Genomic DNA, 19,397 nt, shown 5'->3' on the forward strand with positions numbered 1-19,397 from the left:
CATGTCTTTCTCTGATTGACTTATTTCGCTCAGCATAATACCCTCCAGTTCCATCCACGTCATTGCAAATGGCAAGATTTCATTCCTTTTGATGGCTGCATAATATTCCATTGTACATATACACCACATCTAAATGCTTGATTTTTAGATTAGGTCTTGGTTTTCCTTCGTGGATACCTTTGTTGGGTACTTTACTTATTTATTTACTTACTACTCACTTACTTACTTTCATTTGCAGTTGTTCTCTGCACGATTGACTCCTGGGCCATAAGTTTTTGTTTCTTTGGTTTCTTCTGGGGTATCCTTTTCTTCTGTGCAACCTCCTCTTCTAGTTTAGGAACGGTCTGCTCTTTTTCAGTCAGGATCATCTCGATGGTGGGCAGGGAGAGCGCATGTGTGGGTTAATCCGACCATGAGCCCTGTAAGTTCTGCACGACTCTTGGGGGCTTTGTTCACTGGGATGTGCTGCATGACCAGAGAATCTACATCTAAACCCTTAAATTCAGCATTTTAAGCATGTGCGGGAAAAATTCAGCACTCTCTTTGGGCCGCTGACCCTGTGTGCAGCCCCACTGTTTGGCCCGGGGCACACCTACCAAGTCCACCATTGTCATGACAGAATGGCACACATGGCTTCTGCAAAGTGACATCCTTCCGGTACTTAGTGGCTTTTCGGGTATGCACACCCTTGATGGCCTGGGCAGTTTCTCACGTGTTCTTAAAGTGAACACGAAGATGTGAACCTCTTGATTTGCATGATTTTGTAGGGTTTTCTGGGTTGAGCGAATAGCAAACCGTTTTCAGAGATCACCTCAGGCTGCTTAGGGGAAGAAGAAGAGCGGTGGCTCCTCGGAGAATTCATGAGAACTCCCGCTGGGTACTTTAAATAGCAGGAGAGTGTTACACCAGCAGGCATAGATGCCAAAACCTCTGGCGAGACAACAGGAAGATTCTTGATGGGTAACTTCCGGGCTGTTCCTTGAATGTTTCCAAATCTTGAACCCTTCCACATCTTGCCCACAAGGGGGAAGCATAAGTGTAATACATAATAATTTAAAACAATAATAAAGGGCAGGACAAACCATTTTAGTGAGAAGTTAAATAGCACTGGCATCGTTGGGTAGTTAAGACCAACAGGAAGACCTCAGTTTCTGTGAGTGAAGCTACGGCAGTTTGTGGCGTCCCAGGAAATCTGATCTTGCACTGTTCTCTTCTCTTCACTTTTGCCAAGGAATCCAGTTTAACCTACAGCCTCTCTACATGCCTCTTTTTCAGGCCTTACAAAAGCTCCCTGCACAAGAGGGACTACTCTAAGTGGGTAATACACGGGGCTAATTATCCTGAGTTGCAAGTTAAATACTTTCTGGAGGGGCTGGACCATTGTTTCGCCTTCTCGCTGATGTTTTCATAAACTCCAGTTTTAATGTGTGAGAATCTGTTTTCAGGATTTGAAGTCATACCTACCTGAATATGAGGCGGGACTCTACAAAGGCAACATGACTGACTTGGTATCTCCCCCCAAAAAAGGAGCCTATTAGTCCAAATACATTCTTCTTTGTTATTGTAGAGAGGGGGCCCTGGAGTCCCCAGACTCCCTTTCCAGCAGAATAGAAGGTCTGTGGTGGAACACAGCATTTCTCTCTCTGGGTCTCGGTTTCTTCATCTGTGAGACATGACAGGTTAGACCAGCTGACTCGTAGGCACTCTCCAGGTCTGTGGAAACCGCTGAATCTTCACTGTGAATGATCTCAGCCTCTCCCTCCTCTCCTTTGCCTGTGGTCCTGCCCAGAGACCACAACCAGGGCCGAGAGTTTGGACAGGCTCTGCTGAGTCAGTGCAGAGTCGGGAACCAGGAAGCCATTTGTCAGAAGATCTCCTCTACAGAGGAAGGGCTTTCACATCAGGACATGCCTAAAGAGAGTCTTATGATACTTTTTTCCCAACTAGGCCTTTTGTGACTCCCAGCCATGAGGGCTTGAAAGGGTGAGGGGATGCCTGAGCCATCTAGTCCCCCCCCACCCCCCATTAGTTGTCATCCTGGTTAGCGTCACTGTCGTGGAAGGTACCTCCTCCTTGTTCTTAGTGCTTAGTTTCTGAAGCTCATTTTTAAAAACCCTTTCACATGGAGCTGTGCTTACTGTGATAATGTCTGAGATTGCCCAAACTGGGAACTTACAATCTCCCTTCCTTTTTCTCGGGCACAGTCTTTCCTTTATTAGGTGTCATTATTGGAAGTAAACAAATTTCTTACAATCTAGTCATCACCTCCTAAAGTCCTTGTGGCATAGAGCTCCAAGGGAAATATTTAAATGGAAAAGAAACTGATTTCATTTGTTTTAATTTTATTTCTCAAAAGTTATTTCTCAAGAGCTGAGTCAGTGTTTAATTTTGGCTTTGGTTTTTGCTTTAAGGAACAAAAACCAGAATGTTAACTTCAGTCCTTGCTGCTGCCGCCTCCCTGGCCAAGGCGACCCAGGCACGTCCCATCACCCAGGCATACCTTTCCCAGAGGGGCACGTTATCCTTAAAGCAACGACGTGAAGGGAACTTACTAAACTTCAAATGACTTCTAATTTACTGATAGAGAAAATGAGAGAGAGAGAGCGAAGTTTTAGTCATTTTCCAAGGCATGTTTTTTAGAAAATACCATTTAAGAAATAGCTAGAATCCACTTAAAAGCACTTTAAAACTCAACACTGCACCACCTGTGTTGTTGCCAAAATTAACATCTCTATCATTGACCTGCCACAGCACACGGCTGAATGCTCACGAGACAAGACTGTATTTATGTTGCTCACTCTTCTCCCTAGAAGCTTCCTTCTTGCCGGGTTTCCTATTTCACTCTCGAATCTCCGCTCTCTTCTGCCTCTTCCTTCTCACGTCTTCTTAATCACTCCACCTCCTCGCTGAGGTCGGCTCTGCAGACTCCTCCTTAGACTTCTCCTCATGCTCGACTCTTTTCCACTGGAAAGGTATCTACTCTGGAAACTTGAGTGACTTCACCTCTGTAGACAGTCCATCACTCGGTCTCACATCCTGACCTCCTGGAGCTCTGATTCCACATCATCAGTTGCCTACTGGGCATTTCCCCTTTGCTGTCCTTTTGTGACTTGCCAACACTTTCCATTTGTGTGTCCTGTTGTCACTGTCACCTCAGACTCACCATGAAACCTGCAACTCCCCACCACAGCCGGTCTCTCTTCTCACCTCATTTCCCTGCGGCTGCTGCCACCATTAATTCTGTGAATTCATCTTGAAATGTGCTCTTGCCTCCATCTTCAGTCCCGCTGCCAACCATCACTCTTGAATCCCATCCATGGTGCCACAGGGGACCCTTCACCATTCTGCTTCCACTTTTATCTCCGAGGCCCATTTCTCTGCACTACTACCTCCCTCCCCCACCCTCATGCGTGAGGGCTCAGCCATCCTGAACTTGCCTCACTTCCTCACATTTTACTTTCCAGAACTTTCCATGCTCTCTGGGAGCCATGAGCTGCTTCCCGGCTACAGTATGAGATTGCGTGGGTCTCCCAGAGGCACATAATCAAGTCCAGTTTGGGTCACCCAGTTCAAACTCTTGTGATGCCACAGTCCCTTCTAAGGAGGTTGTTCTGTGTCCTCAGAAAGTCGAGTGACAGAGTATTCAGGCAGCGCATTCCAGTCACGGACAGTTCTATCTGGCAGAAGTTCTTTTCTACCTTTTGGTCTTGAGATACCCCTTGAAGCAAAAGAGAAAAATCTAAACCCTTTTCCATAAACCAACTTTCCGATCATTAGAGTGGGCACCCCCACTCCTACCCCAAGTTTCCTTTTCTCTTCATAACAGATCCAGTTGCAGCCCATTTCCCTGAACTGTCATTGAGTTTCTGCAGGGTTGACCCAGGGGCCTGACTCTTCTGCTCATACTGCAGTCTGACCCATGGGGTACCACTCCCATGATTCTACTCCATGCCATCCCACTTCTCCAAGCCTCAGTTTCCCATTAATAAGATGAAAAGATTTTTTAATCCAGGATGGTCTTTGGGGCCCCATGAATACCCTGAAACTAAATGCAGTGGTTTGTATGTCATGAACATATGTACATTTTGGGCAGTGAAGATCTATATATTTTTTATCACAATCTTAAAGAAGATCCATGAGTCACAAAGAGATTTTTAAAAATCATTTGACTAAATGATATCTGAGCTCCCCCACCTGCCCAGCTCTAACATTCTATAAGTCAAAGGTTCTAAGACACATGACATTTTCTTATTCCCTCGAGAGGAAGTCAGAGCCCAGATATTCCTCAGCCTGTTATTCAGCGACAATAAAGAGACAGAATCTCACAGCCCCTCTACGTACAGCGCAATACCAACTGAAAAGGTTAGAGCAGAACCTCTTCTGTCTTGTGAGATAATCAGTTTCCTCTCACTGGAAATGTTCCAGCCAAAATGGAATTTTCATCTCTCCAGGATAGTATACAAGGAATTTTTTTAAATTATATAAAGAACTAGTCCTTGAGATCTCTTCTGAGTCAAAGATTCTGTGAGAGCTAGATTGCATGTCCTTGCTCTGGCCTCTGCCTAAACCAACCCCTCAGTTCCCTCTTTCTCATTTTGACATTCTTTCTAGGTGGTTTTTTTTTCTTCCACTGTAGTGACTGCCTCCCACATCCCCCATAGCTCTGTGTAGATACCTCTATGTTAGTCCCTATCACATCTAGAACCCATCACATTCAGAACTATCTATGGGAGTAAATGGGTCTGACTCCCTGCGAGATTGTCAATTCCTTGGGAACAGGGGTTATATTGTGTGTCTCCACATCTCCAATGTCTTAAAATACCTGATGTTTAATAAGCATTTAATCATAAATGTTCAGTCACTGCCCCTACAATGAGTATGAAACCTTACAGGAATCATTTTTCATTCTAGGCCTTAGTTTTCCCCCTCAGCCAAGTGGGAGGCTTGGGCCACATACTCTCTTTGGTCCCCTTCAATTCCGTGAATCTCTGTAAGTGTACCACTTCAATTTGTTTGCCTTACTCAGGCAGGAAATGCATTTATGTTCCATTTATCCTCACAACACACACTGGTGCTTCTAGATTTGTGCATTTGGCTTCCTAGCTCCCTCCATATTTATCATGAGCAAATTACCATTTGACAGGTTTATGGTAGTTCTTTATTCTGATTTTTAAAAGAAGCATAAGAGCAAAAGGTTCACCACTGCATTTACTTGAACATGAGACCCCGCTATGTGGCTTCCATAGAGAGTTGTATATGCCCAGTTTTGAGAAGAAGAAAATTCTGTCAGACCCTGCAGAAACAAGCAGGCTCTTTCCCATTCCAGTGCAGTATGTGAGTTTCCATGGCCATGAATGCAGGACCTACAACAGGTCGGAGAGATATGATGAAAATGGCTCTCACAGGGCGTCTGGGTGGCTCAGTCGTGAAGCATCTGCCTTCGGCTCAGGTCATGATCTCAGGGTCCTGGGATCGAGTCCCATGGCGGGCTCCCTGCTCCGCAGGGAGTCTGATTCTCCGCCTCCCTCTCCCTCTGCTCGTAACCCCACTCATGCTCTCTCTCTCTCAAATAAATAAATAAAATCTTAAAAATAATAATAATAAAATGGCTCTCACAGAAAAGGGAGTTGTGTGGTTTCAACAGTGAGCATTTCTGAAAGTATCTTTAGGCCCAGCCCTTTAGCTCTTCGACTGCATGGCACTCATGCCAAACATTGATTTGTTCACTTCTAACCAGATTCTGTCACAGGGAAGGTTTATCTTAACAGCTTTACATAAAAGTAGTAGTGATCAATTATATTCATATAGTGCTTTACAGCTTACAAAGTTCTTACGTGTTAATTCATTAAATCTACCCAATCATTTGGTAAGGTAGACAGGGCAGTTATCCTTAATCTCATTTCACCAGTGGGGTTTCACAGAGCTTAACGTTCCTGAAATCACAACTAGTAAAGGAGAAAGACGGCGCAGGAATCTCAGCCCTACCCTAAGCCAGGGTTCCTACCGGCCATACTTAGGCTGGAGGCTGTCTCCAGCTGCTAGCCCCCATCTTGATAGGCCAGCATGGAACAGCCCTGCTTCTTTTTTAAAATTTTTTATTTTCTTTTACTTCTGCCCGTAAGTGTAACCAGAACCAGGCCCCTAGTCAGTTTTTCTCTTACCACAGTGCTCCTTCAGTTGTTCCAGTATGGTTTCCAGGAATTGTTGAAAGAGTGGTGCCAAAGCCACCATCATCCATTCTGCAACACAGTTTAGTAAAAAATCTTCCTATTACTCTCAGAGTTAACTAACATGGCGGAGTGCACCAAGTTCCTCCTACATTTTTGAGAAAAGTAAGAAAATTAGTTGGTTCCAAGCCTACACCAAGACTATAAACAAGAATGTCATGAGGGCAGGGGCGCCTGGGTGGCTCAGTTGGTTGAGCGACTGCCTTCGGCTCAGGTCATGATCCTGGAGTCCCGGGATCGAGTCCCGCATCGGGCTCCCTGCTCGGCAGGGAGTCTGCTTCTCCCTCTGACCCTTCCCCCTCTCATGCTCTCTGTCTCTCATTCTCTCTCTCTCAAATAAATAAATAAAATCTTAAAAAAAAAAAAAAGAATGTCATGAGGGCAAAGCCCAGTGAAATTGGTACAACAACAGGACCTGCTAAGTAGACATCCCTTTTCTATGAGAGCCATTTTAATCCCATCTTTCAAATCTCTCTGAGGTCCTGCTTTCCTTGCAATTGTAACTTGAATACTCCTCTGCAATGGGAAAGAGCCTGCTTCTTTCTGCAGTCTCTGACAGAATTAATTTCTTCTTATCAAAACTGGGCAAATACAACTCTCTATGGAAGCCACATCGGAGAGTAGAAAACAGCATCACCTTCCAGGACACTCACTGTCCAGGCCCAGAGGCAGGTCTGTGCTACATTGTGCAAACAAACACACCCAGTCCTGAGATGCTGAAGCCACTGGATGTTCAGGTCATTTAAATTATGGCCCTTGATCTGACTGCACATCAAACAGTCTTTTTTTTTAAAAGATTTTATTTATTTATTTTTGTGAGAGAGAGAGAGCATGAGTGGTAGGGAGGGGCAAAGGGAGAAGCAGACTCCCCACTGAGCAGGGAGTGGGACACAGGATTCAATCCCAGGACCCTGGGATCATGACCCAAGCAGAAGGCAGACACCCAACCAACTGAGCCACCCAGGCTCCCCCAAGCAAACTTTTGATCACTGAGTTTCTTATTGACGCATTTCTGCAGTTGTCATCTAGGCTGCTCATTTATAGAAATCCCCATCCTTGGGACCTAGGTCTGGTTTTTGGGGGACCCCAGGCCACGTCGCTGCCTCCTGGTGACCCTTCAGAGATCTGCAAGAGCAATGTGGCCCTTACATCTTTTCTCCCTAGGGTAATACACCCCGTTCCTTCAGCCCACAGTTTGGAGGCTTTCTTTGCTCTGTGATGCACAGGACCTGAAATGGACATTGTCAAGGACCTCATCTTCGGTTGACTTTCTCACTTTTCTATACTGTGATCCTCTGCAGAGATGCAAACCTTGTTCCAGAAAAGAGAGTACATAAAAAAATTAAAAATCTTTAAAAAAAAAAAAAGGGGGGGTACCTGGGTGGCTCAGACGGTTAAGCATCTGCCTTCGGCTCAGGTCATGATCCCAGACTCCTGGGATCGAGCCTCACATAGGGCTCCCTGCTGAGCAGGGAGCCTTCTTCTCCCTCTCCCTCTGCCTGCCGCTCCCCCTGCTTGTATTCTCTCCCTGTCTAATAAAAATCTTTAAAAAAAAGAAAAAAAAAAGACAAGACAGTACAAACCAGACTAATTGGCAGCCCATCAAAAACTGTTGTCTGGTCAATTTCCCTTAGGATAATAGAAAAAAAGAGAGGACAAGGCAGGACTATTTTATGCATTAAGATTGCACCACGTTAGGAAATTTCCTGCTAAAATGTTACTTGCTGTGCGTAGACAGGATTTTTTTTTTTTCTCTTTAATTTTTCATATAAACTAGAATAGCATTGGTTCTTTCTCTGGTATTTGTTTCCAAACTTGACAAAAATAGGTCAAGTTTATAACATAACCCCCATGAAGATTACTAGGTCTTCAACATTCTGTAGGAAATTAGTTGGAGAAAAAAACACTTAAATTTCAGGACAATTACTGAGTCTAAGAGTTTAGAACTAAAAGCTACCTCCAAAGCGTTTGAAATGCTGTTAATGGCTACTCTGAAGTAATATTACCAGTTTCTTCATATGACCGAACTCATTCTTTCTTTTTTTTTTTTAGAAGTGGAGGTGGAGGTGGGGGGGGAGTAGGGGCAGAGGAAGAGGGAGAATCTCAAGCAGGCTGCACGCCCAGCGCAGAGCCCAATGTGGGGCTCAGTCTCATGACCCTGAGATTATGACCTGAGCCAAGATCATGATCTGAGCCAAAATCAAGAGTCGGACACTTAGCCAACTGAGCCACCCAGGCGCCCCTGACCCAATTCATTTTTTAAATGATAGAAAAATATTAAGTGAAATTTTTTTTTTTAAAGATTTTATTTATTTATTTGACAGAGACAGAGACAGCGAGAGCAGGAACACAAGCAGGGGGAGTGGGAGAGGGAGAAGCAGGCTTCTTGCTGAGCCAGGAGCCCGATGTGGGACTCGATCCCAGGACCCTGGGATCGTGACCTGAGCTGAAGGCAGTTGCTTAACCAACTGAGCCACCCAGGCGCCCAATATTAAGTGAAATTTTAAAAAACAACTCTCACTGAGGTCAATTGTACAGGGAAGGATGAAGAGCTGAGGTCTAGCTCAGCTGTCTGTACTTTACCATGTAGTCATGGCTAAGTCACTTATCTCTTTGTCTCAGTTTCCTTATCTACCAAATAAAAATGAGTAAATTGAGATTCCTTTGTACTCACACCACGAGCAGTGGAGCTAGACCTTATTCCCCAGGGACACATACACATAGGCTCACGTTCTGCTCTTGGGCTGTAGCGCACACGGGTGTGTGTGTGTGTGTTCCTGTTGTTTTAAGGCAGCAATATGTAAATAGGATGCAGGTTATGCATAGTCCCGGTTCTAATCCCACCTGCTTTTCCGCAACGATCACTACTTTTTTTTTTTTAAAGATTTTATTTATTTATGTGAGAGAGAGAGAGAGCACAAGAGGGGGGGAGCAGGAGAGGGAGAAGCAGACTCCCTGCCAAGCAGGGAGCCCAATGTGGGACTCGATCCCGGGACCCCAGGATCATGACCTGAGCCGAAGGCAGTCGCTTAACCAACTGAGCCACCCAGGCGCCCAACAATCACTACTTTTATATCAAGAGACATAGCTCTGGAGAACTGCACAGTTGTGGGCCATGGGCCACCCAAAGATTTTTTTAAAATGCATCAATTTTTTAAACGCTAATTTATTTCTATTCATGGGATCTAGTATATATTCTGATCATTACATTCTTCCTTCCAAATCTGCTTTACTTAGTTCTACCAAACTGAAAAAAACACCTTCCTGCAAATTTCCCCTTCCAGCGAAGCCTTCAGAAGACAGAGCGCCCTTGCTCCGTGGACATCCTGATCACTCTAAAAGGCTGGATGCCCTATGGGTCCTATAGCTGCCTCTGTTGGAGGCCCAGAAAGGTCTGCAGTAACAGGGTTTGCCCAGGACCTGATTGGAAGCGGCTTCTTGGAATTGAAAAGGAAAGCTGTTTGGGTTCCCAAAAGAGAGAGAAATGACCACTCGAATAACAAAGTCTAATTTATCACCTCTGAGCCCTTCTTAATGGCAGCGAGATCCATGTAGATGCCAAGCCAGACAACTGCACGTGTGTGTCTGTCTGAAGGACCAATATTCTCTTAGAGCAGTTCTCTTCATCAGTGCTCGTAAAAAGAGCAGCCGTCCCCCTGCCTGCCAGGAGCAAGGCTGTTCCATCAATTAGCAGCACTTCAGCCACCCAGATGCTTTCACCTTCTTCCGAAAAGGAGCCTTCTCCCAGACAGCTCACACTGAAATGGCACTTGCTAGCCTCCATATGACCCTCAGGCACTGATGATGACAGGCTGTCCAGCCAGCCTGTCGATTGCAGGGCTGCACGCTCAGGTGTCAGCACTTGGCAAAGTGTGTAACAAAACCAGAGTCAGATGAAACCGGACTTAGCACAACCCATCTGGCCACTCTTGCTAGGAATGGGACTTAGTGGGAAATGATGAGATAAGCAAGCTTGGGCCCCAGATCAGGAGCTTCACCACGGGACAAAAGACCTTCCGAAGGGGAAGTTAGGTTGGCAAGGCTTTATATCAAAGTGTAACCTAGATATCTGTCACCTGGGTCTTCTCTGTCCCTTGACATCTAAATAAACATTGCCTCAAATCACACAGCCTGTGAAAATCTGAGTTCTCTGACTTCTTGGAGGCTTAGGGTCTCTGCCTCACTCTTGTTTATTGCTTCCCCGTCTGGTATCTTAGCTCTGCAGCTTGTCAGGTTGCTTATAAAAGCACGTAGGAGCCTGGTAGACCTTACCAAAAGTTGGTGTCATTGAGGAGAATTGCATTTCATATCCCTTCATGGTATAGTTAACGGTCCATATGAAGAGCGCCTGGGTGGCTCAGTCGGTTAAGTGTCCCGACTCGGTATCAGCTCGGGTCATGATCTCAGGGTCTCAAGATCTAGCCCCGCATTGAGGGTGGAGCCTGCTTAAGATTCTTTCTCTCTCTCCCTCTGTGCCCCCCTCCCTGCACCCACTCTCTCTAAAAAACAAAACAAAACAAAAAACAGTCCATATGAAACTTTTCTTTTGTCTTAAGCCTTATGACTCAAGGTGGTTCAGAGGACCAGCAACACCTCTATAACCTGGGTGCTTGTTAGAAATGCAGAATCCTGGGCGCCTGGCTGGCTTAGTTGGTTAAGCGACTGCCTTTGGCTCAGGTCATGATCCTGGAGTACCAGGATCGAGTCCCACATCGGGCTCCCCGCTCAGTGGGGAGTCTGCTTCTCCCTCTGACCCTCTCCCCTCTCATGCTCTCTCTCACTCTCTCTCTCAAATAAATAAATAAAATCTTAAAAAAAAAAAAAGGAAAGAAATGCAGAATCTTGAGCCCCACCCCACACTTGCTAAATCAAAATCTAGATTTTAACAAGATCTCAGGAGACTCTGTTTGTTAAAGCGTGAGGAGCACAGACCTAAAGTCCTTGTCCATTAGCTCCCCATGGAGGGTTCTCTTTGGCCTGGCCCTCGCTATACACAATACCCAGCCTTTCCTCTTCTCTTTCTTCCCCCTCCTTTCTCTCTGGTTCTTTCATTTCTTCTCTCCCTGTCAGGAGCTTCAAACACATTCCCTTTTCGTCAGGAGCAGCCTTCCCCCTCCTCAGGGCCAATCGCCACATAGGCCCTGAAGGTCTCACCAGCTATCAGCCTTCCATTCTTTTCCCAAGCTGATTAAAATGTTTTTCTAAACAAGCCTCCCCCCCGCCCCCCCCACCCCCCCGCAAGAGGGACTCTGATACCAGCTATTACAATAAAAGAAACCTATCTCGTTACAAAGGATACCCCAGATTTTATAAAGACATCTGGCTTCCAAACAGACCCCTAAATCAATTCCAGGTTATAAACTATCATACAAGTGTTAGACCTGGGGAAACTGAGTCTCCAACAGGAAAGTAATTGGCTCGGTATCATTTTGTAGTTCTTGGCAGGGGCAGGAATAGAAAAGTTCTTATACTTCCCAGTGTGGACTTCTCTCCACTACGGCCCTGATCATTCTACTTTAAGCTGAAACTTTATGTGGCCCCCTGATTCTCTTCCTGCACGGTAACTGGGTCGCCTGAGCTGCACGTATGCATGGGGTACACATGGGGCGCCTGCTGTGTACAGCAAGCACTGTTCGAAGATAGGAGGCAAACAGACCCCGTTTTCCCATGCCCCGTGCCTTTGCCCAAACTGCTCCCCACACTGAGGTCCTCATTCCCACCGCATCTGCCTGGCAAACCTCTCCACATCTTTGAGAATCAGCAGCTGGGAGCTTCTGGACTCCTCCAGACAATATTAATCACTACCCGCTCTGTGCAAGCTCACAAGTATAACGTTTCTCCCATCGTTTGTTAGGTCCTTTTTTCCTAGCTGTCTCCTCCGAAATCAAGTTTCCTCCAGGGAGGGGTGTACTCTGTGACCCTCGGGGCCCAGCACAGGAGAGGCTCAGTAAATATTCTTTTTCTTCCCCCTTTCTTTCTCTTGGAAATCCCTAGCAATTAATGCTTTTGGTCAATCTTGTCCTGAACTCAGCCCCTTCGTCCTCAAGCAGCTTGCCCCTTTCTGGACCTGGGCTGCCCCAGACCTATCCCCCTCCTCCTCCCGCTGCCACTAATTCCTCGGCCCGGCCCCGCCTGGCCAGCTCCCTGGCCAGCAACGGACTGTTGCTCTCCACAGGGACCAGTCTCGCCACCAGCACTTGTGTATGACTTTTTGAAAATCATCCTACCTTCTGGACCTCATCTACGAAATGAGTGGGTTTGCCTCATTAGCCGTGTTGCAACTCACAGGCGTGTTATTATCCGCTGTGAGGTGCTTTGTAAGTAATTGTTTCATATAAATCATAAGGCTTGCCATGGTCTTTTTTAATAAATAGAGAAGATTAAAGGTTATCCCTGTGACTGGCATGCTCAGTCGCATTCTGATGTGCTTTCTGGAATAGGAGAAAAAGGCGTGTAGCTGCAGGGATCCCACACAGGCTTGGGCACACAACACCTTAGGATTGTGTCCTGTCTCACAAACATAGAGTTTTCCATCATGTGTGTCCCAACTGGGCAAAGTCTGATCTGTAAAATTGTTTTCAGCTCCATCATCTTTTGAGCTATAAGGTCTGGAGAAAAGACCAAAAATTGTGAAATTGTGGAAACTGAATTTCCAAGCCCCTCCTGTGATGTGGTAGCTCCTCATAACATTTAAATCTCACTCAGGAACATTTGAATGGGTAACAGTCTTTTAATTTTTTCCTCTGCCTCCTTGGCTTTGCTTCCAGGAAGCGAGAGGAAGAAAACAAACGAAGGGAGGCAGAACAGCAGAAGGGAAGGCTGAGCGCAGATGCCTGCAGACCCCAAGCCCTTCCCTGTCTGCCCAACACCCAGGCTGAGCCCCACGGGCAGAGCCGGGCCCCCAGCAAACAGCCTCCCACCAGCGACACAGCCCAGGACCTTGAGGGGAGAGCCTGTGGAGGATCTCCAGGCAGAGCCCCCCAGAGGGAGCAGCATCTTTGCCCAGATGTGCAGGGAACAGACCCCAGAAAGCCAAACGGTACGTGTATTGCCTTTGTTACTTGATGCCGACCCACGGACTGTGGGCTCTCTTGATTGGTGTATTTAGTCCATTTACATTTAAGGTAATTATGTCCACACCGAAGACTGCCATTTTATTATTTATTTCTATTTATTTCCTCTGGTTCTCATCCCTGGTTTGTTTTGTTTTGTTTTTTAAAGATTTTATTTATTTATTTATTTGACAGAGAGAGACACAGCAAAAGAGGGAACACAAGCAGGGGGAGTAGGAGAGGGAGAAGCAGGCTTCCCGCGGAGCAGGGAGCCCGATGCGGGGCTCGATCCCAGGACCCTGGGATCATGACCTGAACCGAAGGCAGATGCTTAACAACTGAGCCACCCAGGTGCCCCCTTATCCCTGTTTTTTGTTTTGTTTTTTTTTAATTTTTTCCCCTTCCTGTAGGGTACTTGAACATCTTTTAGGATTCCATCTTGATTGACTAATAGTGGTTTTGAGTATATCTCTTTCTACAGCTTTTGTGGTGGTTCCTGTGAGTATTGCCATATACTTATATGTATAATGTATAATGTATAAGTTATAAGGGACTTCTTATAACTAGTACCAATATTTTACCACTTTGAGTGAAATGTGGAAACCTCACTTCCATTTAGGTACCTTGACCTTCCCCATTTTTAAATATCATTGATTGGGTACCAGATGGTATTATAATTTTTGTTTCAATCATCAAATATAATTTATAAACACCACAAGGAAAAGGATCGTCTCTTCTATGTACCCATAGTTCTTTTTCTCGTTTTGTCCTCCTTCCCAGTACACTAGATTCCCTCTTTTATCATTTTCTTTCTGTTTGAAGAAACTTCTATGGCCAGTATTTAAGAGTAGCTCCACTAGCCACAAATTCTTTAAGTTTTCCTTTGTCTGAGAATGTTTTTTTCTTTTTTAAAGATTTTATTTATTTATTTGCCAGAAAGAGAGAAAGAGGGAACCACAAGTAGGTGGAGAGGCAGAGGGAGGAGCAGACTCCCCACTGAGCAGGGAGCCCGTTGTGGGGCTCGATCCCAGGACCCTGGGATCCTGATCTGAGCTGAAGGCAGACGTTTAACTGACTGAGCCACCCAGGCGTCCCTGCCTGAGAATGTTTTGATTTCATTCCTGAAGAGTTGATAAACCAGATCCAGAATGCACACTTAGCAGGTCTTTCCTTCCCACCCTTGAAAGAGGCTGTGCCACTTCTGGCTTCCATGGTTTCAGACAAGAAATCCACTGTTGATCAAATTGGTGTTCCTCGGTAATGTTTCTACATAACATGTCACTGCTCTCTGGCTGCTTTCAAGATTTTTCTTTATCTTTGGTTTTCAGTTTAACATGATGTGTCTTGGTATGGATCCTTGGAGTTTATCCTATTTGGATTTTGCTTAGTATGTTGGGGATCCCCAAGACTCCCCCCGCAAAGTTTAGTAATTTGCTAAGAGTACTCACAAGACTCAGCATATATTTGTATTCACAGCTAGGATCTTTTATAACAAAGGGATACAAATCAAGATCAACAAAGGGAAGAGGCACATGGAGCAAAGTCTGGAAGAAACCAGGTGCAAATTTCCAAGAGTCTTCTCCCAGTGGAATCACACAAGACATGATGAATTCCTCCAGCAATGATTTTTTTTTTCCATTTCTTTTGCTTTATTTTTTTATTAACATATAATGTATTATTTGTTTCAGGGGTACAGGTCTGTGATTCATCAGTCTTACACAATTCACAGCTCTCACCATAGCACATACCCTCCCCAATGTCCATCACCCAGCCACCCCATCCCTCCCACCCCCCTCCACTGTAGCAACCCTCAGTTTGTTTCCTGAGATTAAGAGTCTCTTATAGTTTGTCTTCCTCTCTGGTTTCATCTAGTTTCATTTTTCCCTCCCTTCCCCTATGATCCTGTCTTGTTTCTCAAATTCCTCATATCAGTGAGATCATATGATACTTGTCTTTCTCTGATTGACTGATTTCACTTAGCATAATACCCTTTAGTTCCATCCACGTCGTTGCAAATGGCAAGATTTCTCTTTCTGATGGCTGCATAATATTCCATTGTATATATATACCACATCTTTATCCATTCATCTGTTGCTCTTTCCATAGTTTGGCTATTGTGGACATCTCCAGCAATGAATTGTAACAACTAGTTAGCCTTTTTTCTACCAGGAAAACACACCTAAACTTAGGACTCCAGGATTTTTATTGGGGTCAGTTACATAAGTATCCTCTACCTAGCATATACTACAACTCCAGACTCCCAGAAGGAAAACAGATATTCTGCATAAATTATATCATTTGCCCAGAGCAATTTAAGCATATTGAGCCATTCTTACAAATTAAGGAACAGTGAGAGCCCTCCAGAACTCTAAGTGCAAAGGTCAACATAGTGAAAAAGGCAAATAATGTCTTAGAAGTATTATAAAAATAGTTTTGACCTTTTGGACCCCAGAAAGAGTCTATGAAATCTCATGGTGACCCAATTCAGGGCTTGGACAATTCATTCTCTCTCTCTGAACCTTAATTTCCTTACCCATAAAATGGGGTGGGGGAAGAATACTCAAAAAACAACAAATGAACAAACAAGCAGAAATAGATTCATAAATACAGAGAACAAACTGATGGTTGCCAGAGAGGAGGGGAGTGGGACAATGGGCGGAATGGGTGAAGGGGTGTGGGAAGTATGGGTTTCAGTTATGGAATGAACAAGTCACGGGGAAGGAAGGTACAGTGCAGGGAATACAGTTAAGGGTATTATCATAGTGCCTCTGATGATAGATGGTAGCTATACCTGTGTGAGCACAGCGTAAAAAAATTACGATGCTGTGTGCCTAAAACTAATGTAACGTTGTGTCAACTATATTTCATTTTCAAATAAGAAAAAAATGAGTGCATACTCTCTACCCTGCAAGGCAGTTATGAAGAGAAATCAAATAATTAATGTAGAATCTTATTACAGCCCTTGACTTGTACTAGGTCTTCAGTAACTACTGTTATTAAACCACACTGATGATCTAGCCAAGAACAGCTACATAAAAGTACACGTGAACGGCCACAAACATATCCAGAATGTAATTCCATAACCCACTTTACAGTGATAATGCATCAGCAATGTATACCTTAAGGAGGTCTGATGCTTTGTTATATACTCATTCATTTATTCATTCAGCTAGTGTTAACTAGACTCCCGTGATGTAACAACCACATCGAATTTCCTCAAATTCTTTCTTAGCTTGAGGTCACTGCATATTACACTCACCCATTCATATGGATAAAAAGTGCCTCGTATTTTTCTGATCTCGGGATGAATGTTACTTCCTCTACACAGCCATCCCTCCCCACGAAACAAGGCTTCATCTTCCTGCTATGTGTTCCCATAGGTCTTCTGTACTTCCATATTAGGAAGATCATCACCTTTTACTGTTATTACTGGCTTGTCTGTTTTTTCCAATAGATTACAAGATCCTCATAAGATCAGAGTTGTTTCCATTATATGCTGCTATGTAAAAAACAAACAAAAAACAAAACAAAAACTACACTAAAACTAAGTGGCTTAGAACAACAATTTATTATTTCTCATGATTCTGTGGGCCGGCTGGGCAGTTCCTCTACAGTTTTACCCGTTCTCTTTCATGTGGCTACTTGCAGGTGGAGGGTCAGTTGAAGTGGATGGTCTACGATAGACTGACTTAAATGTCTGGCAGTTGATACTGGCTATGAGCTGGGATTCCTTGACTCTGCTTTATATGGCCTTTCATCCTCCATTAGGCTAGACTGGCCTCCCTACACAGTAGTCTCAGGGCATCATTCTAAGAAAGCAAAGGCAGAAGCCACAAGACCTCTCATGGAATAGGCTCCAGAATGTGCATGCTACATTCTATTGGTCAAAGCAAGTTATATGCCCAGCCCAGACTAAATGATATGGAGAAATATACTCTACTTTTGTGCATACTAGGATGGGAGCAATTTTTTACTATTAAAGAATCTATCACAGTTCCTTTTTGGTCACAGATTATTCACATTCCTCCCACATGCACAATATTCTCATAATTATCTCAGGACCCCAAAATGTCATCTCAGTTATCACATCAAGCTTGAAGTTTGGGATCTTGAGACCTATGTCATGTCCAGATGTTGTCAAAATTCCCCAGGTGTGGGGCACCTGGGTGTCTCAGTCAGTTAAGCATCTGCCTTTGGCTCAGGTCATAATCCCAGGGTCGTGGGATCGAGCCCCGCATCGGTAGAAAGCCTGCTTCTCCCTCTCCCTCTGCCTGCTGCTCCCTCTATGTGTGCTCTCCCTCTCTGTGTCAAATAAATTTAAAAATAAAATTAAATAAAATTAAATAAATAAATAAATAAAGAGATTCCCCAGATGTGAATCTTTCCAGTTCAGGGACTAGCCAACCAAAAACACATATTATCAACCCCTCTCCACACCCAACAAGCAATGGTGAGGCAGGAACAGAATAACCACAGTAGACACCTTTGTTCAAAAGGGGAGAAATAAGAGGCACATACAAGTCACTAGTCCATAACAATTCTGAAAGCCAACTGGTTACACATTAGCAGTAATAGAAGTATGGAATGTTCCTTGATTAGGGTATGGTTTTACCCCTGTGTGTGGTTTCCCATTCCATTATTCTCCTTGGCTCTTGGCTTTGCCACCTGGGTTCTTGGTTCTGCTCTCTGAGACATCTTCCTTTCCCATAAGACATAGTGGACGTTTGCAGCTTTCTTCAGCCTGTTTCCTGCCTATAGGAAGTTGAGGTTCCAGAGGCTCCTGTTAGTTTTGAACTGCCTCAGCAGTTCAAGCTAGTGATACTCTTTGTGATACAATTACCTCAGAAATTTCATGGGTTTCAGGGGCACCTGGGTGGCTAAGTCGGTTAAGCATCTGACTCCTGATTTTGGCTCAGGTCATAATCTCAGGGTCATGGGATTGAGCCCCGCATCAGGCTCCATGCTCAGCAAGGAGTCTGCTTGGGATTCTCCCTCTCCCTCTGCCCCTCCCTCTGCTCATGTGCTCTGCTTCTTTCTCTCTCAAATAAATAAATAAAATCTTTAAAAAAAATTTCGTGGGTTCCCTATGAATCTGATTGGATTCACTCCATGTTCCAAAACTACATCCATAATTATTTCTCAAACAGGCCTCTCTCTACTTTGGGTGGCTCAGGCTACTGTGGGAAAATGCCCTTGAAGTTCTTAGATGTTCTTTTGTGTAGCTTACAGTGCCTTACAATGTACCATCTTAGATATTTTTGAGGTCTTAATAAAGGGTTGAACAGTAATACTCCTGATATGATCTTTATCCTTAAGTCATATTTTACTAAGAGATTCTTTCATTGGCTGGAAAGAATGAATATGCGAAACAGCTTTCTTTGCTAACCTGGCACATTTTAGGCTCTTTGTATTTCCTCTAGATTCTGCTTGTAAACTGAGCAGTTCTTTCCTAATTTTATTTCTTTCTACCCACACCTTATCTCATGCAGCTAAAAAAGCTGGTTGATATTTTCTTCAGTTATTGCCCCTGGAACTCTCCTAATCCATACCTACAAATTCATTAGATAAGTTTTCTGTCTTCTGAGTTACTGCAGGTAACTTTTGCCCATTTTGCCAATTATTCTGCCACTGAATAATACCATTGACCATTCTCCAAACTCCAATAGCAATTTCCTCTCTGCTCTCTCAGCCTTTGGTAATAGTCTCTTTATTGCCTTCCCAGCTTCTGTTCACTCATCAGTCCCTAAGTCAAAGCTATGGGTTTTGTTAGGCCAGCACCTCTCATTTTTAGCTTATTGGTTTCTGTGTTGTTTCTCTCTAGTGACGTAACAAATTACCCCCAAAACTAAGTGGCTTAAAACAACGACTTCTTATTTCTCACAATTCTGTGGGTTGTCTGAGCAGTTCCTCTCTTAGGTCACTTGGGCTCACTCATGTGGCCGATGGAACTAGAAAGTCCAAGATGGCTTCCTTTACACGTGTGGCCATTGGCCGAGGTGTCTCAGATCTCTTCTACATGACCTTGCATCCTCCAGGAGGTTAGACCATCTTCCTTGCATGTTGTTCTCAGGGCAGTGCTCTGAGAGAGAGAAAGCCAGAAGTGACAAGCTCCCTTGAG

At 44.4% G+C, this 19,397-nt stretch overlaps 1 protein-coding gene across 1 annotated transcript in view; it reads left to right on the forward strand.

Annotated features, from left to right (window-relative positions):
- The window catches only part of INVS (inversin), a 154,777-nt gene that overhangs the window by 105,487 nt on the left and 29,893 nt on the right, over window positions 1-19,397 (forward strand). The window contains exons 12-13 of the mRNA XM_081804080.1: window positions 7,257-7,392; window positions 12,954-13,266. Coding sequence (XP_081660206.1) covers window positions 7,257-7,392; window positions 12,954-13,266 — 449 coding nt within the window. The remainder of the gene's footprint in view (window positions 1-7,256; window positions 7,393-12,953; window positions 13,267-19,397) is intronic.

This window comes from Leptonychotes weddellii, chromosome 14 (assembly GCF_054177405.1).
Source record: "Leptonychotes weddellii isolate Sample4059 chromosome 14, ASM5417740v2, whole genome shotgun sequence".
NCBI classification, from domain to species: Eukaryota; Metazoa; Chordata; class Mammalia; order Carnivora; family Phocidae; genus Leptonychotes; species Leptonychotes weddellii.